At 40.6% G+C, this 17,439-nt stretch overlaps 1 protein-coding gene across 1 annotated transcript in view; it reads right to left on the reverse strand.

Moving 5' to 3' along the window:
• Positions 1-17,439, reverse strand: part of cntnap2a (contactin associated protein 2a) — a 454,430-nt gene that overhangs the window by 22,452 nt on the left and 414,539 nt on the right. The window contains exons 21-23 of the mRNA XM_050057256.1: positions 16,848-17,084; positions 10,488-10,721; positions 9,119-9,252 (exon numbers count right to left, since the gene is read on the reverse strand). Of these exons, the coding sequence (XP_049913213.1) occupies positions 9,119-9,252; positions 10,488-10,721; positions 16,848-17,084 (605 nt within the window). The remainder of the gene's footprint in view (positions 1-9,118; positions 9,253-10,487; positions 10,722-16,847; positions 17,085-17,439) is intronic.

Here is a 17,439-nt window from a genome sequence, read left to right on the forward strand (position 1 = left end):
TTTGAGTTATTTTAAGATCTGTCATCATCATGTTTCTTTTTCTGTTAATCCTAACCTATATAACTTTACTTTCCTAAACCTAACTTTCATAACGGGTCTAAATCCAACCTACATAACTTTCCCTAAATCTTACCCTCGTAACTTTCCTAAATCTAACCTGTGTAACTTTACTTTCCTAAACCTAACCCACATAACTTTACTTCCCTAAATGTAACCTACGTAACTTTACTTTCCTAAGTCTTACCGATGAAATTTTCCTAAATCGAACCTACGTAACTTTACTTTCCTAAATCTAACCTACAGAACTTGACTTTTCTAAACCTAATCTACGTAATTTTACTTTCCTTAATTTAGCCAACGTAACGTTACTTTCTTAACCCTAACCTATGTAACTTTACTTTTCTTTACCTAACTTTCTTAACGTTACTTTCCTAAATCTTACCTTCATAACTTTGCTTAAACTAACCTACGCAACTTCACTTTCCTCAACTTAACCGATGTAACTTTACCTCCCTACACCTAACTTAACTGTAACTTTATGTTAAGCACATAAAGTGACAATGTCCAACCATGTTTCTTTTCTCAAATCTAACCTATGTAACCTTACTTTCCTAAACCTAGCCTATGCAATTTAACTTTCCTAAAACTAACCTACATAACTTTACTTTCCTAAATCTAATCTATGTAACTTTATGTTAAATGTTTAAATTTACAACACCCAACCATGTTTCTTTTCCTAAAAATAACCTATTATTCTTTCCTTTCCTTAATGTAGCCTACGTAACTTGTCTAAATCTAACCTATGCAACTTTACTTGTCTAAACTTAACCTACATAATTGTACTTTCCTAAATCTAACCTACTTTTCTAAACCTAACCTAAGTTATATTACTTTCCTTGACCTAACCTACATAACTATACTTTTCTAAACCTAACCTAACTTTACTTTCCTAAATCCAACCTACGTTACTTTCCTAAATCTAACCATGTAAAATTACATTGAATGTGTAAATTTACAACAACCAAACATGTTTCTTTTTCTAAACCTAACCTATGTAACTTTCCTTTCCTAAATCTAACCTACGCAACTTAACTTTCCTACGCTGAGCTTACACAACTTAACTTGCCTAAACCTAGCCTAGCAGCTTTACATTAAGTACATAACGTTATGGCGAGTACTTAGCGTGACAATGCCCAGCCTTATTTCTCTCCTAAACCTAACCTCCATGACTTCACTTGCCCAAAACCACTCTGTGTAACTTTATGTTAAGTACACAACTTTACGTTAAGTGTGTACCATGGCAATGCCATTTGTGGGGCACTTATTCTTTAGATATCACATGAATGGTTGTATGTGCATTTTTTCGTAAGATAATATAGGAGCCATTCTATGTGGATAGGTTGCAGGCTAAAATCCTCACATTGAGTGGTGTCAGTATCTCACTTCATACTATCATGGTTGTCCACAGAAGTCACACCAGACCACATGATTAAAGCAAACCTCTCAGTTGGAAGGTTGTTAAATATTCTTTTATGCCTTTCTGTTTTCAATCTAGTCACAGCTCAACGCAAACTTAAAAGCGATCTTCCATAATGATCATGCAAACAAATAGCTCTTCACCAGGACTCGAGATAAATGATCACACATTAATTAACAATATGCAATTTCTAAAGTCTGCGGTAGGTTCAAAGCCTTTCCCCGAGAACTTAAAATGGAGAGAGAAGAAGCAGCGTGTTTACACAGAAGAGCGTCGGTGGAGATGTGAGAGCAGAGAGGCTGATGGAGGGAGGGAATACAAGACTTTAATATCCCTGCAACATAATTAACTTGTTATTGCTGTTTCACTGAAGTTTCTAATTAGCTTGAAGGCTGCAGCCGGTGCTATTGACGAGAATCATTTCAACCCCACAAATTGGTTTCTGTGTGTTCCAGAAAATAAAAGATCTTCCTTCCTGCCTCCTCTGTGCTCACAGGAGAACTGTATCGCAGCATACACCAGCCTGCAGAATGCATACCAACGACCCGAGCCAGGAGAGGAGGTTGATTGAAAACAATGACTTTTGTTACTGTGTGTTTTACTGGAAATTTGTTCCATTGATGTGCTGAATAGCTGTCGTGGACTGTTAGCAGGGAGCTGAGCTGGACTGTCATTAAAAGGTTGAGATTTGTGCGTGTGTGTGTAGTTGCTCTTGTTTACAGGTTTGAATCAGTAGAGTCCTCCCATACAGAAAATTCTCTCTACCCCGTACCTCTCCAGACTATTTTCGCCTGCTTTTCTCTCTCTACACACAAACACACACATACACACACACACATATACACAGAGCATATCCTAATTTGATTCCTTCCAAAAGCCTGGTCTCAGCGGAGCATTGTGTGGGTTTTGTTTTCCACGGTGACTGGAGGGTGGGATAATGGGGCACAATTAAATTGAGCTCAGCTTATTTACTTTTATCTGAGAAAACAAATTGGCTGCACAGTGAGGGAGGGCAGTCTGAGTCTCAAAACCCCACAAAAAGGTCCACAGAGGAAGACAGCCAGGGAAGAAACCTCATTTTACCAAACTTTGTCAATTACAACCGCAGTTATTGGGATCCTTTCTTTTTACGCTGCACCATTTAGACAACACAATCTTCTCCTTTAAGCGCTGTTGGTGCCTCTTAGGTTACATAAAGCTTACATAAGCAAAGTAATCAGGGGTTAGACAAAGAGAAAATTAACAATGGGTGAAATCTATTTCCCTAACTATGTGCTCAAAAGGAATCTAATTTAGCCAATGTGCTGTATATATTCAAACTAATTTACAGTACACTGAGAACTTTCTTACTTGTGGCAGCTCTGTTTCCTTAATGATATCTGAGGGACAAAAAAGACTCTCATCACAGATTAAACATTAGAGAAGCTAAGTGCAAATAAATGCTAATTTCCTTTCTTTACTCGAATAAATAGTTTGACCTCATTATCAAGAGAACAACTGAATTATTGTCTTTTCCCTTCACAGCTAGAGCCAGCTATTCACAACAGTAATACCAACCAGGAGGAGAGGAGAGGAGAGGAGAGGAGAGGAGAAAACGGAGATGAGATGTCTGGTGCCTGAAGGGACTCCCCACTTTCATCTCTAAACCCTCACAGAGTGTGAGAGTTTGAGAGAAAGCAAAAGCCAGCGATGGAGAGATGGAAACTTATTTTGATCTCCCCTTGATATGCCTTTGATAGCAAGCTAACCTGACGAGACCCCACAAACAGCTTAAAAACCAAACACTTGCCTCCTGCACTGCACTCTGTGCGCCCCGTGTGTACATTTCGGCAGGTATTTGTGTGAACATGCAAATCCGCGCCTTGAAATAAGCCTCAGGACTGTGAAGGGGTTAGATAACCTAAATGCTTCAAAGTGATCTTTGTTATTTTATTTTGTGGTGCTACTTCCTTTATCTGGATACATGATCTTTCTCTTCTCAACCTCCTCCTCCTCTCTCTCTTTGACTCTCTATTCCCTCTTTTTCGTTTGCTTTCCATTTCTCTTCTGCTCCCTTTTCTCTCCGATTCCAATTACCACACTCCTGCTTGTCTTCCCACTTGTTCTCCGCCGTGTGTTTAAACTGAACAGTCGCTTGTCTAAATGCCTTTAAGATTTGCAGCCCTGATAGCAGAGAAGTGAGACCTCCGCAGCCTCAGGTAAACACTCAACTCGGTCTTTTACCCTGGAAATTGAATTTGATGCACTGGCGGGCCCACCAGCATAACTGCCTTTTATTGCATCTGACTCATATCTCTGCCTCTCACTCATGTTGTTGTATCTCAGATCAAAGCAGCTGCAACAAGGCCTCCGATGAGCAAATAAGCAAAATAATAATGGGTTGGTTAGGTTTCAAATGCCGGTGGCACGCCATTAACAAAATTGGCATTTTAGGCTGTAATGCATAATGCAGTAATTTGCAATCCAATTCCAAACTCAATAATTAGCAAGTGTACATTTCAGCCCACAATAATTCAGCCTGAACATTTGTGAAAGCAGGTAACGTTTCAGCATGTAGGAAAAGTTCTGCACATTTAGTCTGACTGTAAATGCTGCTGATGGCTTTTCAAAGAACTTACTGAATGACTGAAACGCCATCAAACAATAACATTATAAGTCTGGTGATCCATGCAGATGTTTTACAATGACTGTTTAAACCTGCACCATTTTATGGCCACCTGGGGGCAGCAGAAACAAGGAGGGAAGACAACACTGACATATTATCACCTTTTAAAGTGGAAATAGAAAATTAATGTGCTTTAACTTACCATTATGAAGCAAATGCTGATTGCACAATGAAACAGCTATAGAAGAACGACACCAGCAGTGTTGATATTGGTTTCCTATATGCCTCGCTTTCACTATGCAAGTATGTCTACCACTGGGTATGATCTCTGTGGTAAATGAAGGCTGGATTTACGGCACAAAGTAAGTACGTCAACCATTGTCATGGATGTATTAATAGAATGAAAGAATTTTGAGGATTGTGTCATGCAAGCAGTTATACCCAGCACCAATGATCTTACGAGACACCATAAACTCAATGCAAGCCTGGATCAGAGTCCAGCAAACATATATTCAGACAGCATTAAAAGGAGAGAGAATCAAACAAAGCAACAAAAGCATCCTATATAATCAGATCACCATTTTGGAAGACCAAGTTCGTGGATCAATCACTGAGGTATTTACATAAAATTGAAAGAAAGAGGTCTAAATAAATACTGGTTAAAAAAACATTCTTGCCATCTCCTCCAGGTTTTAATTGGTGAACTTAAATTGGCAAACATCAACATTGGTGTCTGGAACATCTTTCTTATGATTATCGATGGGCAAATTTACATACATAATACATTTTTTTCTTTTACATGGTTTAGCTACCTGCAGTTCATAGCATCATTGGTGAATCATGGCATCTGCTTCAGGAGAAATACTGCCTGATAATTAATATCTTTACTGTGTATGCTTTATTTGAGAATTAAAGGAATACTTACTCACCCTGTGTTACCTTTAATTCATGAAGGTTTTTCTCGCATACCCCCATGGTGAACAAAGAATCCAAAAAAGGTGGACATTCTTGATGGCTTGGAGTAAAGTGGGACTGCATTTAAATACAGCAAAACTATATAAACACAGCCCTTTATAAACTCTGACTCAAATCGTGTGGTAGAGCTATAATCCAAGTCGTGTTTATCCAGTCGTATGCTCAGGTACTTCCCAAACACATGCATTTTTGCTACATACGAGTAGGGCGTGCTACTTGTCCATGCGTGAGACTGCTTACGCGGAAGTGTTTTAAATATTAAAGTCTAAAAGAAAATGCATGTGTTTGGGAACTACTGAGCATACGAATGGATTATACATTGCCGTATATATTCTGGGACAGTTTGTAAATGATGTTTTGCTGTTGCTAAATGCGATTCCCCTTGAGGCATGTGAGTTCAGGCATGCAAGAAAAACAGTTTTCTTTACCAATTTAAGGTAACACGGGGCGACTAATTGATGTACAAATGGTCATTCTGTGGTTGAAGTATTCCTTTATGTAAGCAGACTACCTACTCCCTTGTCTTGTTCAGTGTCTCTCTTGTTGCTGTCATCCTGAGCAGAATATGTCCTCCTCCTCGCAACTCATTAGTGAGAGTGTAAGCTACAGTCATGGTTCCTGGCTAAAAGTAAATTAACTATAACTAAAAGCCCTCAAGGATGTGAGAGGGTAGAAGGTGGGAGGACTGGAGAGACAGATGAAGTGGAGTGGACAGATGAATTAGACTGAATAATGTTGATTTTGTAGTGTAGCAGTGTAAAGCCTTTGTAGTGAGTTGACCTGACAAGATCTAACTTGTGCATGCTCGTCTGTTGGTATGCATGTCCACATCTGTTTACCCGTGGTGGATATTAAGTGCATGTTTGTACCTTGAAAAGAGCCCGGAGGCAGTAAGGCAACATGAAAAAGTTTTACTCATCAAAGTTATCTTCGTTAGCACACCTTCTGGCTCTACTTTTCATGCCCTATCTATAAACTTAATCTATTTTCTCCCTCCATCCCTCCCCCACAGTTCCCTTGCGGATTTCTTCTCCTTAAATCCAAATTACCACATCATGCCCACCAGTGTTCCTCTTAATTTTCTTATCATTCTTTAATGTTTAAGAGGTGAACCTATCACTTAAGGACAACACGATTCAATTGCTTGTTATTGGGAGTACAGCCCGGGCACAAGGGGAGTGGTAAACCAGGGATATGCGCTTGATAGTTAATATTTCAGTCACACGCTGAACACTGGGCTGAACATCGATATCTAGATGCAACCAAGCTGCGATCAACCAGTGGAAGACACAGTGTGTGCATGCAGGTATGTGTGTGTGTGAAGAGCAAAGAAATGCACAGTTGCTCCAATCACTCTCTGTGCCAATAAACGGGGATGTGTTATGTTGAAGTGCTCCCACTGGAGTGATCAGCAGCCGCAGGATGTGATTTGCGCCGAAAATGAGGACAATTTCCATTGGATGTTTCAGTTTCCAATTTTCGTACTGTCACAATTTTTCACTGTAGTGTGTGACTGTAGGTGATGAGATTCCAGTATGGATGAGGTCACTGCTTCATGTACAATGAGAGACAGAAAGGGCCAAAGACTTATTTGGAAGAGGAGATATGTTGATTATTAATTTACTGTCATTCAATCTTAACATTTTATTTCACCTTAATGAAAACAGCAAAGGAGGGGCTTCATTTAGACACGTACTTATCACAAGAGAGGGTGACACCTTGACAGACTGAGCACGACAAATTGCATATTCACTTCCTACTATGCATTATATGGACTACTCTCAACGTATCCTCATACAATGGAACGAATTAGTGCCCCATGAATGGCACTGTCACGTTACATACTTAACGTGAAGTTACATAGGTTAGGTTTTTGGGAAAGTAAAGTTATGTAGGTTAGGTTTAGGTTAAGGAACATGGTGACGATGCACCTTAAAATTACTCAAAGTTCACTTGGGTTCACAAGGGACACGAACAAAGGTCTCCTGGGGGAAAGTCCTGTGTTTGTTTGACTCATCTACCACCCCAACCTGTCCCCTTGTGCAGATGTTCACTCTTTATGCTACTTCCTTCTTTACAACCATCAGCACATTAGTTGTGTGATCTGTCTTCCCGATAACGTGGGTATATATGAATTATTGGCTCACGATGACACATACGAATTGAGGTGCATTACTTTTCGTAGGCACACATACAAACAGTGCGTGAGAACAGCCTGCTCCACTGTATTCTGTCTTGCTTCCAAAGACTATTGCAAGTGAAGAAACACATCCTTTAACATTGAGTGTCTTCATGATAATATTTTAATTAATGTCTAATATATTTCATTTGTGTCCATATGTTATAAATGTATTCCTTTAAACCTGTAAACATGTCAAGATCCATTGTCATTCTTCCTGTTTATACTTCATGTTTTGTGGCAATAAACTGTTTGATTGCATTACTTGTAAAATACCTCCCTGTTTTCATTTCACATTACATTTTTTCCCTAAGTACGTTCTGATAAATCAATCCATTTTCCCAAATTAATGAACAAAAGTTCACCAGATTGCCTTGTTTATTCGTATTTTTTTGATATCACGGTGCATTTATTGTTGAGGTACACAATTTTCTCTTCAATAATCCCTAAAATAGAGGTGATGCACACCTAGGTCAAGCGTCTCATGGATGGAAAGTAATCCATAAGCACACAGTAAATAAGAAGACAGCGGATAAGATCAAAGTTCATTGATGCTTGCAAGGAAATTCGATTCTGTCAGCATGAGCATTAAATCCATAGATAATAAACAGTGCAGTATGCAAGCAAATAGCTAGAATATTAGTAAGAGCAAGGTTATACAAAATTATTGATGTGATGCTCTCCACATGGTTCAGCAATTTTTGCAGAGAGGACATGAGTCAATGTCTTTGTTTAATGCAATGCCTCCCTCTGGCCACTAGGGGGTAGGTGAGCTCTCCACAAGTGAGCATGTGTGTGAGTTACTCTGGATGTTTAAGGAGGGCAGATGATTAATATAGACTTGCACACTGTGTGAAATGACTGAACAACTACAAACATGTATGACACTTACAGAGCAGAGCTGCAAATGTGCTGCAATACATGATGTGCAAATATGGTATTCAAATGACATCCTACAGGAGGCCGTGCACAAAGAACTGTTAATTTGATGTTTAATTCAAGAATTAAAATCTTAATATTTTCTCTTTTTGGATCTCATTTTAGAAAAAGACAATCCCTTTCTTGGCAAACCATAAACTGCCCATGCAACTAGAAAATTTACTCTGATCTGGATTAAACTAATAACCAGGTTTTACAGGCGGCTGCCATCTAGTAGAGTCCTCCTTAAACTGCAGCCTGCAGCCAAATTGGAGCATTTTAGCTGAGAACAAAGTCTGTAATAGTTTAGCTGAATTCTCACTCCATCCTTGACAGCTACTGACTGAGGCTTGGCTGTATTGATCTGCACTAAGCTGTTTAGCTGCACAAAACTCGAGAGCGCACAAACAAACCCCCGCACACAAACGCAGATCCACACAAATATATTTGCACAAACACATTGTCATGCACAGGCACAGACACACTCACTGTCTCCTGCTCTGTGTCATACACAGGCAGCCATGACGCACGCCAAATACACAAATACATGCAGTCGCAATCGCACAACAGCATGCAGTCATACAAACAGACACAGATCGATGCTCTCTCTCTGTTGCTATACTTAGGCTGTCTACTGGAAGTGGATTAACACTGGCAGAGGACAAGCACTTTCATCACAGCAGAAGACAGAACAGGACACTGCTCTCCCCTCTGACTTAATGCTAACACTGGCTGGGCCCGTGTGATTGTGTACTTGTGGCTGAGAGTATGTGTGTGCTGGATGGCAATCCCATGCACTCCTTAGCTGCCTCTAAGTAAGATCTTGAAATTGAACCACAAGTCTTTCGAGCTCTGAAAAGCCTAAAATATGTCAACCACAAGTCTTTCGAGCTCTGAAAAGCCTAAAATATGTCTTAAAGAGTGATCAGGTATATATATGTGTGTGTGTGTGTGTGGCCTGTACCTGGATGGTGATGCTCCTGTCGACACGGGACATGTTAATGCTATGTGGCTGTCCATTGGCGAGGTTACGCTGGTCCACATCTATAGAAAATGGCTCCCTGAGACCTCCCAGGTTATACCGCACCTGTAGTGAACCTGAAGACATACAGGCCAGTGGTTTGAAACCTCAACGTCTCTAAAATGATTTAAAGGTATACTATGCAGGATTATCATTACTGTTTGTAAACTCGCCAGTGATAATGACAGTAAATGCCAACCCCAGATTCAGATTCTGTGTCACTTCGATGCCTGCTGCTTACAGTCTGGCACCTTTTCGCTACCTTTTTATAGAGCCCTGACTTCACTTAAGCACTGTGGGAGGGTACACGTCCATGAATGTCCCGAACACATAAAATAAGAAGGAAATAAGAAAATACAGGCAGAGGGCAGAGTCTCTGCAGAAAAATACACTGCCACACACTTCTAGTGAGTCATAAGTGATGACTCAGAAGGATTACTTTTATCTATGATTTGTTTTTCTTAGGAAAATCATGCATGGTATCTCTTTAAAAAAAATTACGATACCTGTTAAGGATCCTTCAGATTTGGTAGCAACAGAGGATAATTTACAATTGGACAATAAAATCAGATAAACACATGGGTTATAGTGATGATTAAGGACTTCTGTATGAGTCTATACATTGATTTTAGGGAAATCCTGCAAAGTATATCTATAAACACAAGCTCTTATCAATCAACACTTGGATAAATACAATGAGTTTTCGAGATAATTCTCAAGTATTGGCTGCAAAAACATGATCGCTGATGAGTTACTGTGTTGCTACTTGATGACAACTAAGACAAGCCATTTTGAAAATTCATTAAGCTCATTATACACATGTTTTGTTACAGAAATATTCTGATTGAAGTGAGCACTTAGGGCCAAAATGTAGTTTTCTGTTTGAAGTGATGGCACAAGCAGGGGTGAGGGATAGAGGGTGAAACCCTGAATGATTCACAGGGCCCACATCTTGGCAGGGGATTATCGATATTTACTATCTCAGGGCCCTGAGCGTGCAGGGGGCCCCAGAATATCTATCAGCACCCCTAGGCAGCTTGAGTGTTTTATAATTTTATTTTGCTTGTGCACATCAACTGCTGAAACACTAGATGGCACTGTCAAATTCTTCTTACTCCTATAATATCAAAGCCCTCCGCTGCCAGTCAGACGCTCAGTGAGAGGCCGCTGACTGGGGAGGATTTTTGGAGATTATAGAAATTTCCAAACTGTGCTGCAAGGACAGCCTTTAAAAATTTAATAACAAGCATTACTCCGAGCAGACTCTCAGTAGTAAGCAACCGCAAAGTGCGTGCGTGTGTGTGGATCTTACCATTCTGCCGTAAAACCACAGCCAGATAATCCTGCGTCTTGGAGCTGACATACATCAGAATAGCTGGCGCGTTGGATGTGCTGAAACTGAAGGCCACTTCCTCTTTTGTTAGATTCACTTCATGTGGCGTCAGCTGGTAGGTCAGGATCTTTGCATCCCTATTGGCTCCTGCGACCGCTTCGGGCATGAAGTTGTACTTGACCAGAGTTCCTGCCTCGAAGAAACCCCCGACATCTGTGTGACATGACAGATGTAAGAAAAAATGTATGAACACAGATGTTGGTGAAGATTCTCAGTCAACCAGGTCATGGAGAGTCTGCTCCTCAGGTCAAGTCTCAGCTGTCCATTTACATCTAAAGGAAAGGGACGTTCTTTCGAGGACAGCAATGTTCACATCTTGGCCAGAGAAGAAAGATGGTTTGAAAAAGACGTGAAAGAGGCCACTGACGTCAAACTGGAATGACCATTGTTTAACAGAGGAGATGGCCTACAACACCACTAATCAATTACCACTAATCATCTACAGTGCAGTCTCTGGATCCCTCCCCAGACGACTTAACACCCATTAACACCTGGACCCACCTGACCCTAACGACACACAAGATGGCCAGGTGGGTCAACGACTCACATGTGACCTCAACGACTCTGTAAAGGTTCACACCCACACAGAATATAAAGCCTGCGACTCCACACAAGTCCGTTAGAACTGAAGAAGCCTCTTTGATGAGAGGTGAAATGTCTTCAAGAAACTCAAACAAGTCCAGTTGCCTAGGATATCGCTCTTAAGATATGAACACACACGTAATGCAAGCAGGCGAACATGCACTCAAGTACAATAAATACTGCTTGTCGATGTGTTTACACCACAAATAGTATTAGTGTAGTTGACAAAAGCTATGAAGCTCACAACAGATGCATCTATGAATAAAAAAAGCAAGGGCAAAAGAAAAAACACCTTCTGTCAAAAGGAAAAGCCGCGTGAAAGCACTCATAAACTCACAAATGCCACGACACAGCAGGCTAGACATATTATATGGCCAGAGAGAAATCAGCACACACATAAATATGGCTGTGTTCAGGAGGTGTAGTAAAGTGGGTGTTAAATTGCTGTGCTCCAGCATCTGAAACCAAACAATACATTGTTTACCAGTACATTAACAGAGCTAATGGCATATTCCAGCCATTCCAGGAGGCTTATTGATTCTTGTAATCAAGTGTTGAGAAGAGGGGACCTTATTTTTCAATACTGCCGTTACGCTCCTCGCTGGTGTTTGCACGTGTCTATGCGCATGCATGCACGACGTCCGCGTGTCAGTTACAAAGCAGAAAAAAGGCACAATGTGCGTGAAATTAAAGAGAATGGTTAGAGGGAAAGCAGCGAGCCTCGGGTTGTGTGTGTGTGTGTCTGTGTGTGTGTGAATGCCATGGAATATTTCTTGACATGTTTGCCTTCCCTCGGTGGCAGCAGTGAGAACGTATAACTACAATCCTTACGAGTAAAGAATACTAAGTGAACACATTTATGCATCTTATTTTAAAGCTTCACTTCACCCATCGTTTCCCAGCGGACACAGTACAATAAATACTTCAAGCTACATTACTTAAATTTAATAGAAGGCTTATTACTTGAAAATAGGCGAGTTCCCTGACTGGTATGAGCGTACAGGCAAAACCTCACTTCCATTCAGCCCCACCACAATTTTATCCTCTATTCTGCTGTGCACTGATATCCTTTCAAGCTTTGGAAGTCTGGAGAGACCCATTTTACCAATTGTTCTGCGTTAACCAGGCGGAGAGCTTGTGAAGTTTTCAAATAGCCTCCTTCTCACTTTGTTTTCTGATGCGGCTGGATTGTTCACTGTCTGCCGAGATCCATGCTGCTGGGTATTAACTGAATCAGACTTAAATCAGACAAAATGCAACGTTTCTGTCAGAGCAGCATGCTTGATTGGGTTTCTTAAATCAGCTACAAAACAATATATGGGAAAAAATCAATAGAACAAGCCTCAATATCTATGGACAAAGGAGGTCAGAACAAAAGTTTGCTTCTTACCTCAAAGCTATTAACATCTTATGACTTTACTGTTTATTTAACAACTCCATGGAGGATACAGTGCTGAGTCTTTAGCTGTAGTTTAAAAATCTAGGCTATTTATTGGCGTTACTTATAAATGCACAAATAGAGAAATATGTAGGTATCAGTGTTGGTAAAATACATGCAGTTTAAAATGAGTGGAACAATATCCGATCATCAGAATCAGAAATACTTTATTGATCCCCGAGGGGAAACTGTGGTTCGTTGCAGTCACTACGATGTAAAGAATAGAGAGTTATAAAAAGTAAGAATAAGAGTATGAAGTAGAAGTATGTAAGTATAAAGCAATAAAATAAATAAAACAGAAATTAAAATATGCATTAAAAATAAAAATAAAATGTGCATTATGCTACAGTGTTTAACACTGGTACTTAAGATATTAAAAATATTAAAAACAAAATTTATATCGTCACTGTGCTGAGGCTGTAAGTTTGAAAATTTAAATACAATATACACAACAATACAATAAAACAAGAATAGATGGTGTGTCGTGATGCCAATCCAGGTGTGCCGTGGGATTTTATGATAACCAGACATTATTATTGCAATATTCAACTGTGTCTATACAAAAAGTTATGAATTCATTTTTAATTGACTGTATCAGTATGTTGTGGGCACCCATTTCCTAATAAAGAGGCGAACTCTAGCTAAAATAATGTAATTTAATTGATTTTAATCTAAAAGACCTTCACAGGGAACCTATTTGTCAGCGTCCACGCGTGGGAATTATAAGTGTGTGACACATCAAAAACCCTGATTGTCAGCCAGTGTGAGGGATGATAACATTTAAAAGGAGAAAGCCATGAGTGGGACAATGGATCGCTTTATTGTGCAGAGCAACCAAACGAAAAGAGAATAAACTGTCAGTAGACAGTATCACGAAAGCTACCTGTCTTATTTTTTCATAATTTTATTGTCTCATGTCGTGATAAGAGTGATAACACATCAGGTCAGATATTGCATATTAGACACATCTTTAATTCTCTACTCTAAATGTATGAGCAAGCCAATGTTAGCATTGTTAGCTGGCTTTTAAATATTCTGGTTTTTGGAGGCCAGAAAAATCCTATCTGACACAAGTAGTACTTTTTTTATTTACAAATGTATAAATAAAGACACTGATGTTTCAGAGATAGTAGTAGGTCTATTCATCTTGCAACATACTTGATAATGCTAACCTAGCTAAGGTTATCAGGTTGTTGCTGTGTTATTGTTGTGGAAAGTAATTTAAAAATCTTCCCAGTTTACTTGATATGTAAATAGCATTTTACAACTTTATTAGTCTCAGTTCTGATGTTTCAACCAAATGTCATATTAGTTATTTCACTCTTAACGTGTCTCATTAGCAAGCTAATCTTAGCTTTGTCAGTGTATTAAGTTAGCCATGCAACAGTTCAAGCTGTTCTCATGTTCTGTTTGTATGTATACCTTCGAAATGTAACGCACCACAGTATGTATAGTCCAGGTAATCATGAGCCAGTAATTCATGTTTATCACACGTAATCGGGAAGGCTGTGATCAAGTGACCAATGTGCAAACAATACAGGACTTTCCCCTCCGAGACTGCTGTTCGGAACCATAACGTACGTTTTCACCATGTCTTTTGTTAAACATCTTCCCTATGTAACTTTACATGCCTACACCTGAGGATGCCCAACCATGTTACTTTTCCTAAACCTAATTAAAGTAAATTTATTTCCCTAAACCTAACCTCAGTAACTTTACGTTAAGCACATGTCATTCATGGGGCGCTTGTTTCATACGAACCATTGTGATATATAATTGGGCTGACTTTTAACTTCAACAAGAGCTTGTGCAACCGGTCTTAATCTCGCCATCCTCCCAACTTAAAAAAATATTCATACATTATATCTTTATTTTATATATGCTGTGGATCATGTGGGGCCTTCGTGTAACCTGTCTCAGCCTTCCCTGCCCTGCTGAGAAAAAAGAAAAGTAGAGAGACTCCAACTTGCTGCCCAGAGCCTCGGCAGCAACACACACAACTGTCTTGAAGCATAAGAGGGAATGAAAAAACTCCACTCCAGGGCAGGGACTCTTTATATGTGTGTGTGTTTTATGTCAGTGCGTGAAAGTTTTGGAAAGGTAATTTGTGCAAGCATGTGAACCTCTACAGGTATCCACGAATTTGTGCGTGCGTGTCCATGTATATGTATGTACATGTGCACACCGGCTCCATGTGACCCTCAAGGGCAGAAAAGTAGAAGAATGAGAGTGTAATAATAATAATACTGCGGAGTCCCCTGAGCAGTGTGTAAATATGGATACAATGGAAATGCACTATGCAATTATGGCTGGCTTCATGCATTTTTCACTCACTGGGAAGACGAGGAGAAAGGGGGAGAAATTCAGAAAAGGAAAGAGAAAACAGGAGAGGGGCAACTGGGAGAGGAGAGGGCTGGAGAAGAGACGAGGAAGGGGTGAAGGTAAGGAGGAAACAGAAATTTAGAGGGGAGTGAGTTAAAAATGAGGAAGGAGAGGAAGAAGAGAGGCAGAGCAGGGAGTGAAAATTGGAAAAAGGGGGCAAAAAGAAGGAGGAGGAAGGGAGAGAGGGGACTAAAAGTTAAAAAAGACATGAGACAAGAGGAAGGGGAGGCCAGAGTGTGACAAGAGTAAAAAGAATCTGGGAAAAAAAATGAAGAGGAGATTCAGAGATGAAGGAGGGGAAGTGAAGGGGAGGAATAGGCAAAGGAGATGAAGGATAGATCAGAGAAGCAGAGATGGAGAAGACAGCAAAGAAAAGATTTTAGATAGGGAGGAGAGCAGCAAAAAGCAAAGCAAGAAAAGGAAGCAGTGAATCGTAGATAAAGGCGACAGGAGCTAGAAAGGAGATGAGAAATAAAATCAAAAAGGGCATGAAGAGTGAGGAAGACTGGAAGCAGAGATGAGTGAAAGAGAGGAAAGGAGGAGACAGAAGAGGAAGACAAGAATCACATGTCATGCACAGGAACAAACAGACACAAGGGTGTGCTCTCTCCCTTTCTTTGCCTCTCTCTTCTCCTGACACACGGACAGACAGACTAATACATAAACACGCGCACAAACACAAACACACACCCTCGCACAGACAGTAATCTCTATTCTCTAAATCCCGAAATGCCTGATTGGTTATGACAGGATTCAGAGGAGCTCATGTCTTACAGTAGCATATCACCGCACACGGTCACCCTCTTCCCTGGCCTACACGCACACGCACGCAGACACAGGCGCACACACTCTGCTATTCTGTCATCTTGTCACCCCCCTGCCAAGAGCACAGGGGAAAAACACTATTAGGCTTTAGGAAACAAATTAATTCACGTGTCGGGGATCAAGTCTCTGACTGGGAGCTAGCAGAAAGCCTCTGACAGCACTGCTGCTCTTCTCCCCAGAGCATTTTATGAAAACTTGTTTTGGGAAGTCGAACTTTAATGCTGCATCTAATGAATCCCTGTGAAACAAACATGATGTTGTGGCAATATGCAACAGTGCAGAGTTGCAGTGTGACATTTCTCATCTCTGAACTTCAAAAATCTGGAGCTACCCTCCGCTTAGCGAACTGACTTCCATTTGGCTTTTTGAGTTTGATATCCCTGCTCTGCATTTGCACAGTTTTGGCATTCAGCGAGAGCACTCTGAAGTCAGGGAGAATTGGGTAAGCACAATATCGCTCTCAATCGATGCCTTTTATTATAAACCCAAACACTTTCAACACCGACAGCTCCAAACTGAATAGGAAGTGAGGACAATCACAGAGCACAGCAAAAATCACAGTGGGTTGTCAGGCAATGAAGCTTATTGAAACACAACTACTTCAGCAGTAATCACGGCGCTATTTGCCTCTGGCTTTGTGAACTAAAGAGGGACTATGCCGATGATAACGTTGTTACACAAAGATGCCCGTAAAACTTGATGGAAAAGCGTTAGCCGAGAGATTATGACTCAGTGTGTCATCCTAAAAATCCTGAGCAGAAACGTAGTTTGTTAGATTTGAGGAAGGGAATAAAGGAAATAAAAAAAATCATTTATCTGCTACTGTTAGATACCTCAGGGAATTGCAAAAAAAAAAAATCCCTGCAGTGCTGGAAAATTAGAAATAAAATCTGACATAAAACAGTATCTGAAAGCTCACACAAAGAGAAATCGACTCATCTTGCAATTGAAGTTTTGAAGATGAAGAGCAGTGTGACGCATTCGTGGCATTCATACTCCCGTGATCCATCGTCAATTAGAGACTGAATTGTCTGTCCTAAAACATCTCTCACCTCTGGTGCAGAACGGGCCGTCATAGGCTGTGGCGGTGCAGTCACACAAGTAGCCGTTGTACCTCTCCACACACTTCCCTCCGTTCCGGCAGTACATCCCAAAGCTGGTGCAGTGGCCTTGGCAACCGGGCTTGACCCCAGGTGTGACTTTGGCCCTCTCTTCCAGGTCGAGGGTGATGCCGTTCATCCGTAAGGCTCGGATACACCCCAGGAACCCTCTCTGCCCCCCTGCAGCACCTGAGGAGCGAGGGAGGGAGGGGAAGGTATCAGTGTAGCGAGGATATGTAGCATTAGGAGGTAGGAAAGAAAACAAATAAAGAGATGGAAGAAAGGACAAATGGAAGTCAGGGTCACAGAAGTCATTTTGAACGAAGACGCTGCTTTAATCTCTTTTAGAAACGGTTATATCCCAACGCCTGGAGGAAGCCACTGATGTCACGTTAATCGTCCCGACTGTGACGCCGTTCTTGAAACAACCTTCAACTCGTTTGATTTCTTCACTAATTAAAACAGCCTAATGAACACTGTGTCTTAATGAACACCTCACAAGCATACACAAGCAAATGGACCCACCAATGCGCGTAAACTACAT

This window comes from Epinephelus moara, chromosome 11, assembly GCF_006386435.1.
Source record: "Epinephelus moara isolate mb chromosome 11, YSFRI_EMoa_1.0, whole genome shotgun sequence".
In the NCBI taxonomy this organism is placed as follows: Eukaryota; Metazoa; Chordata; class Actinopteri; order Perciformes; family Serranidae; genus Epinephelus; species Epinephelus moara.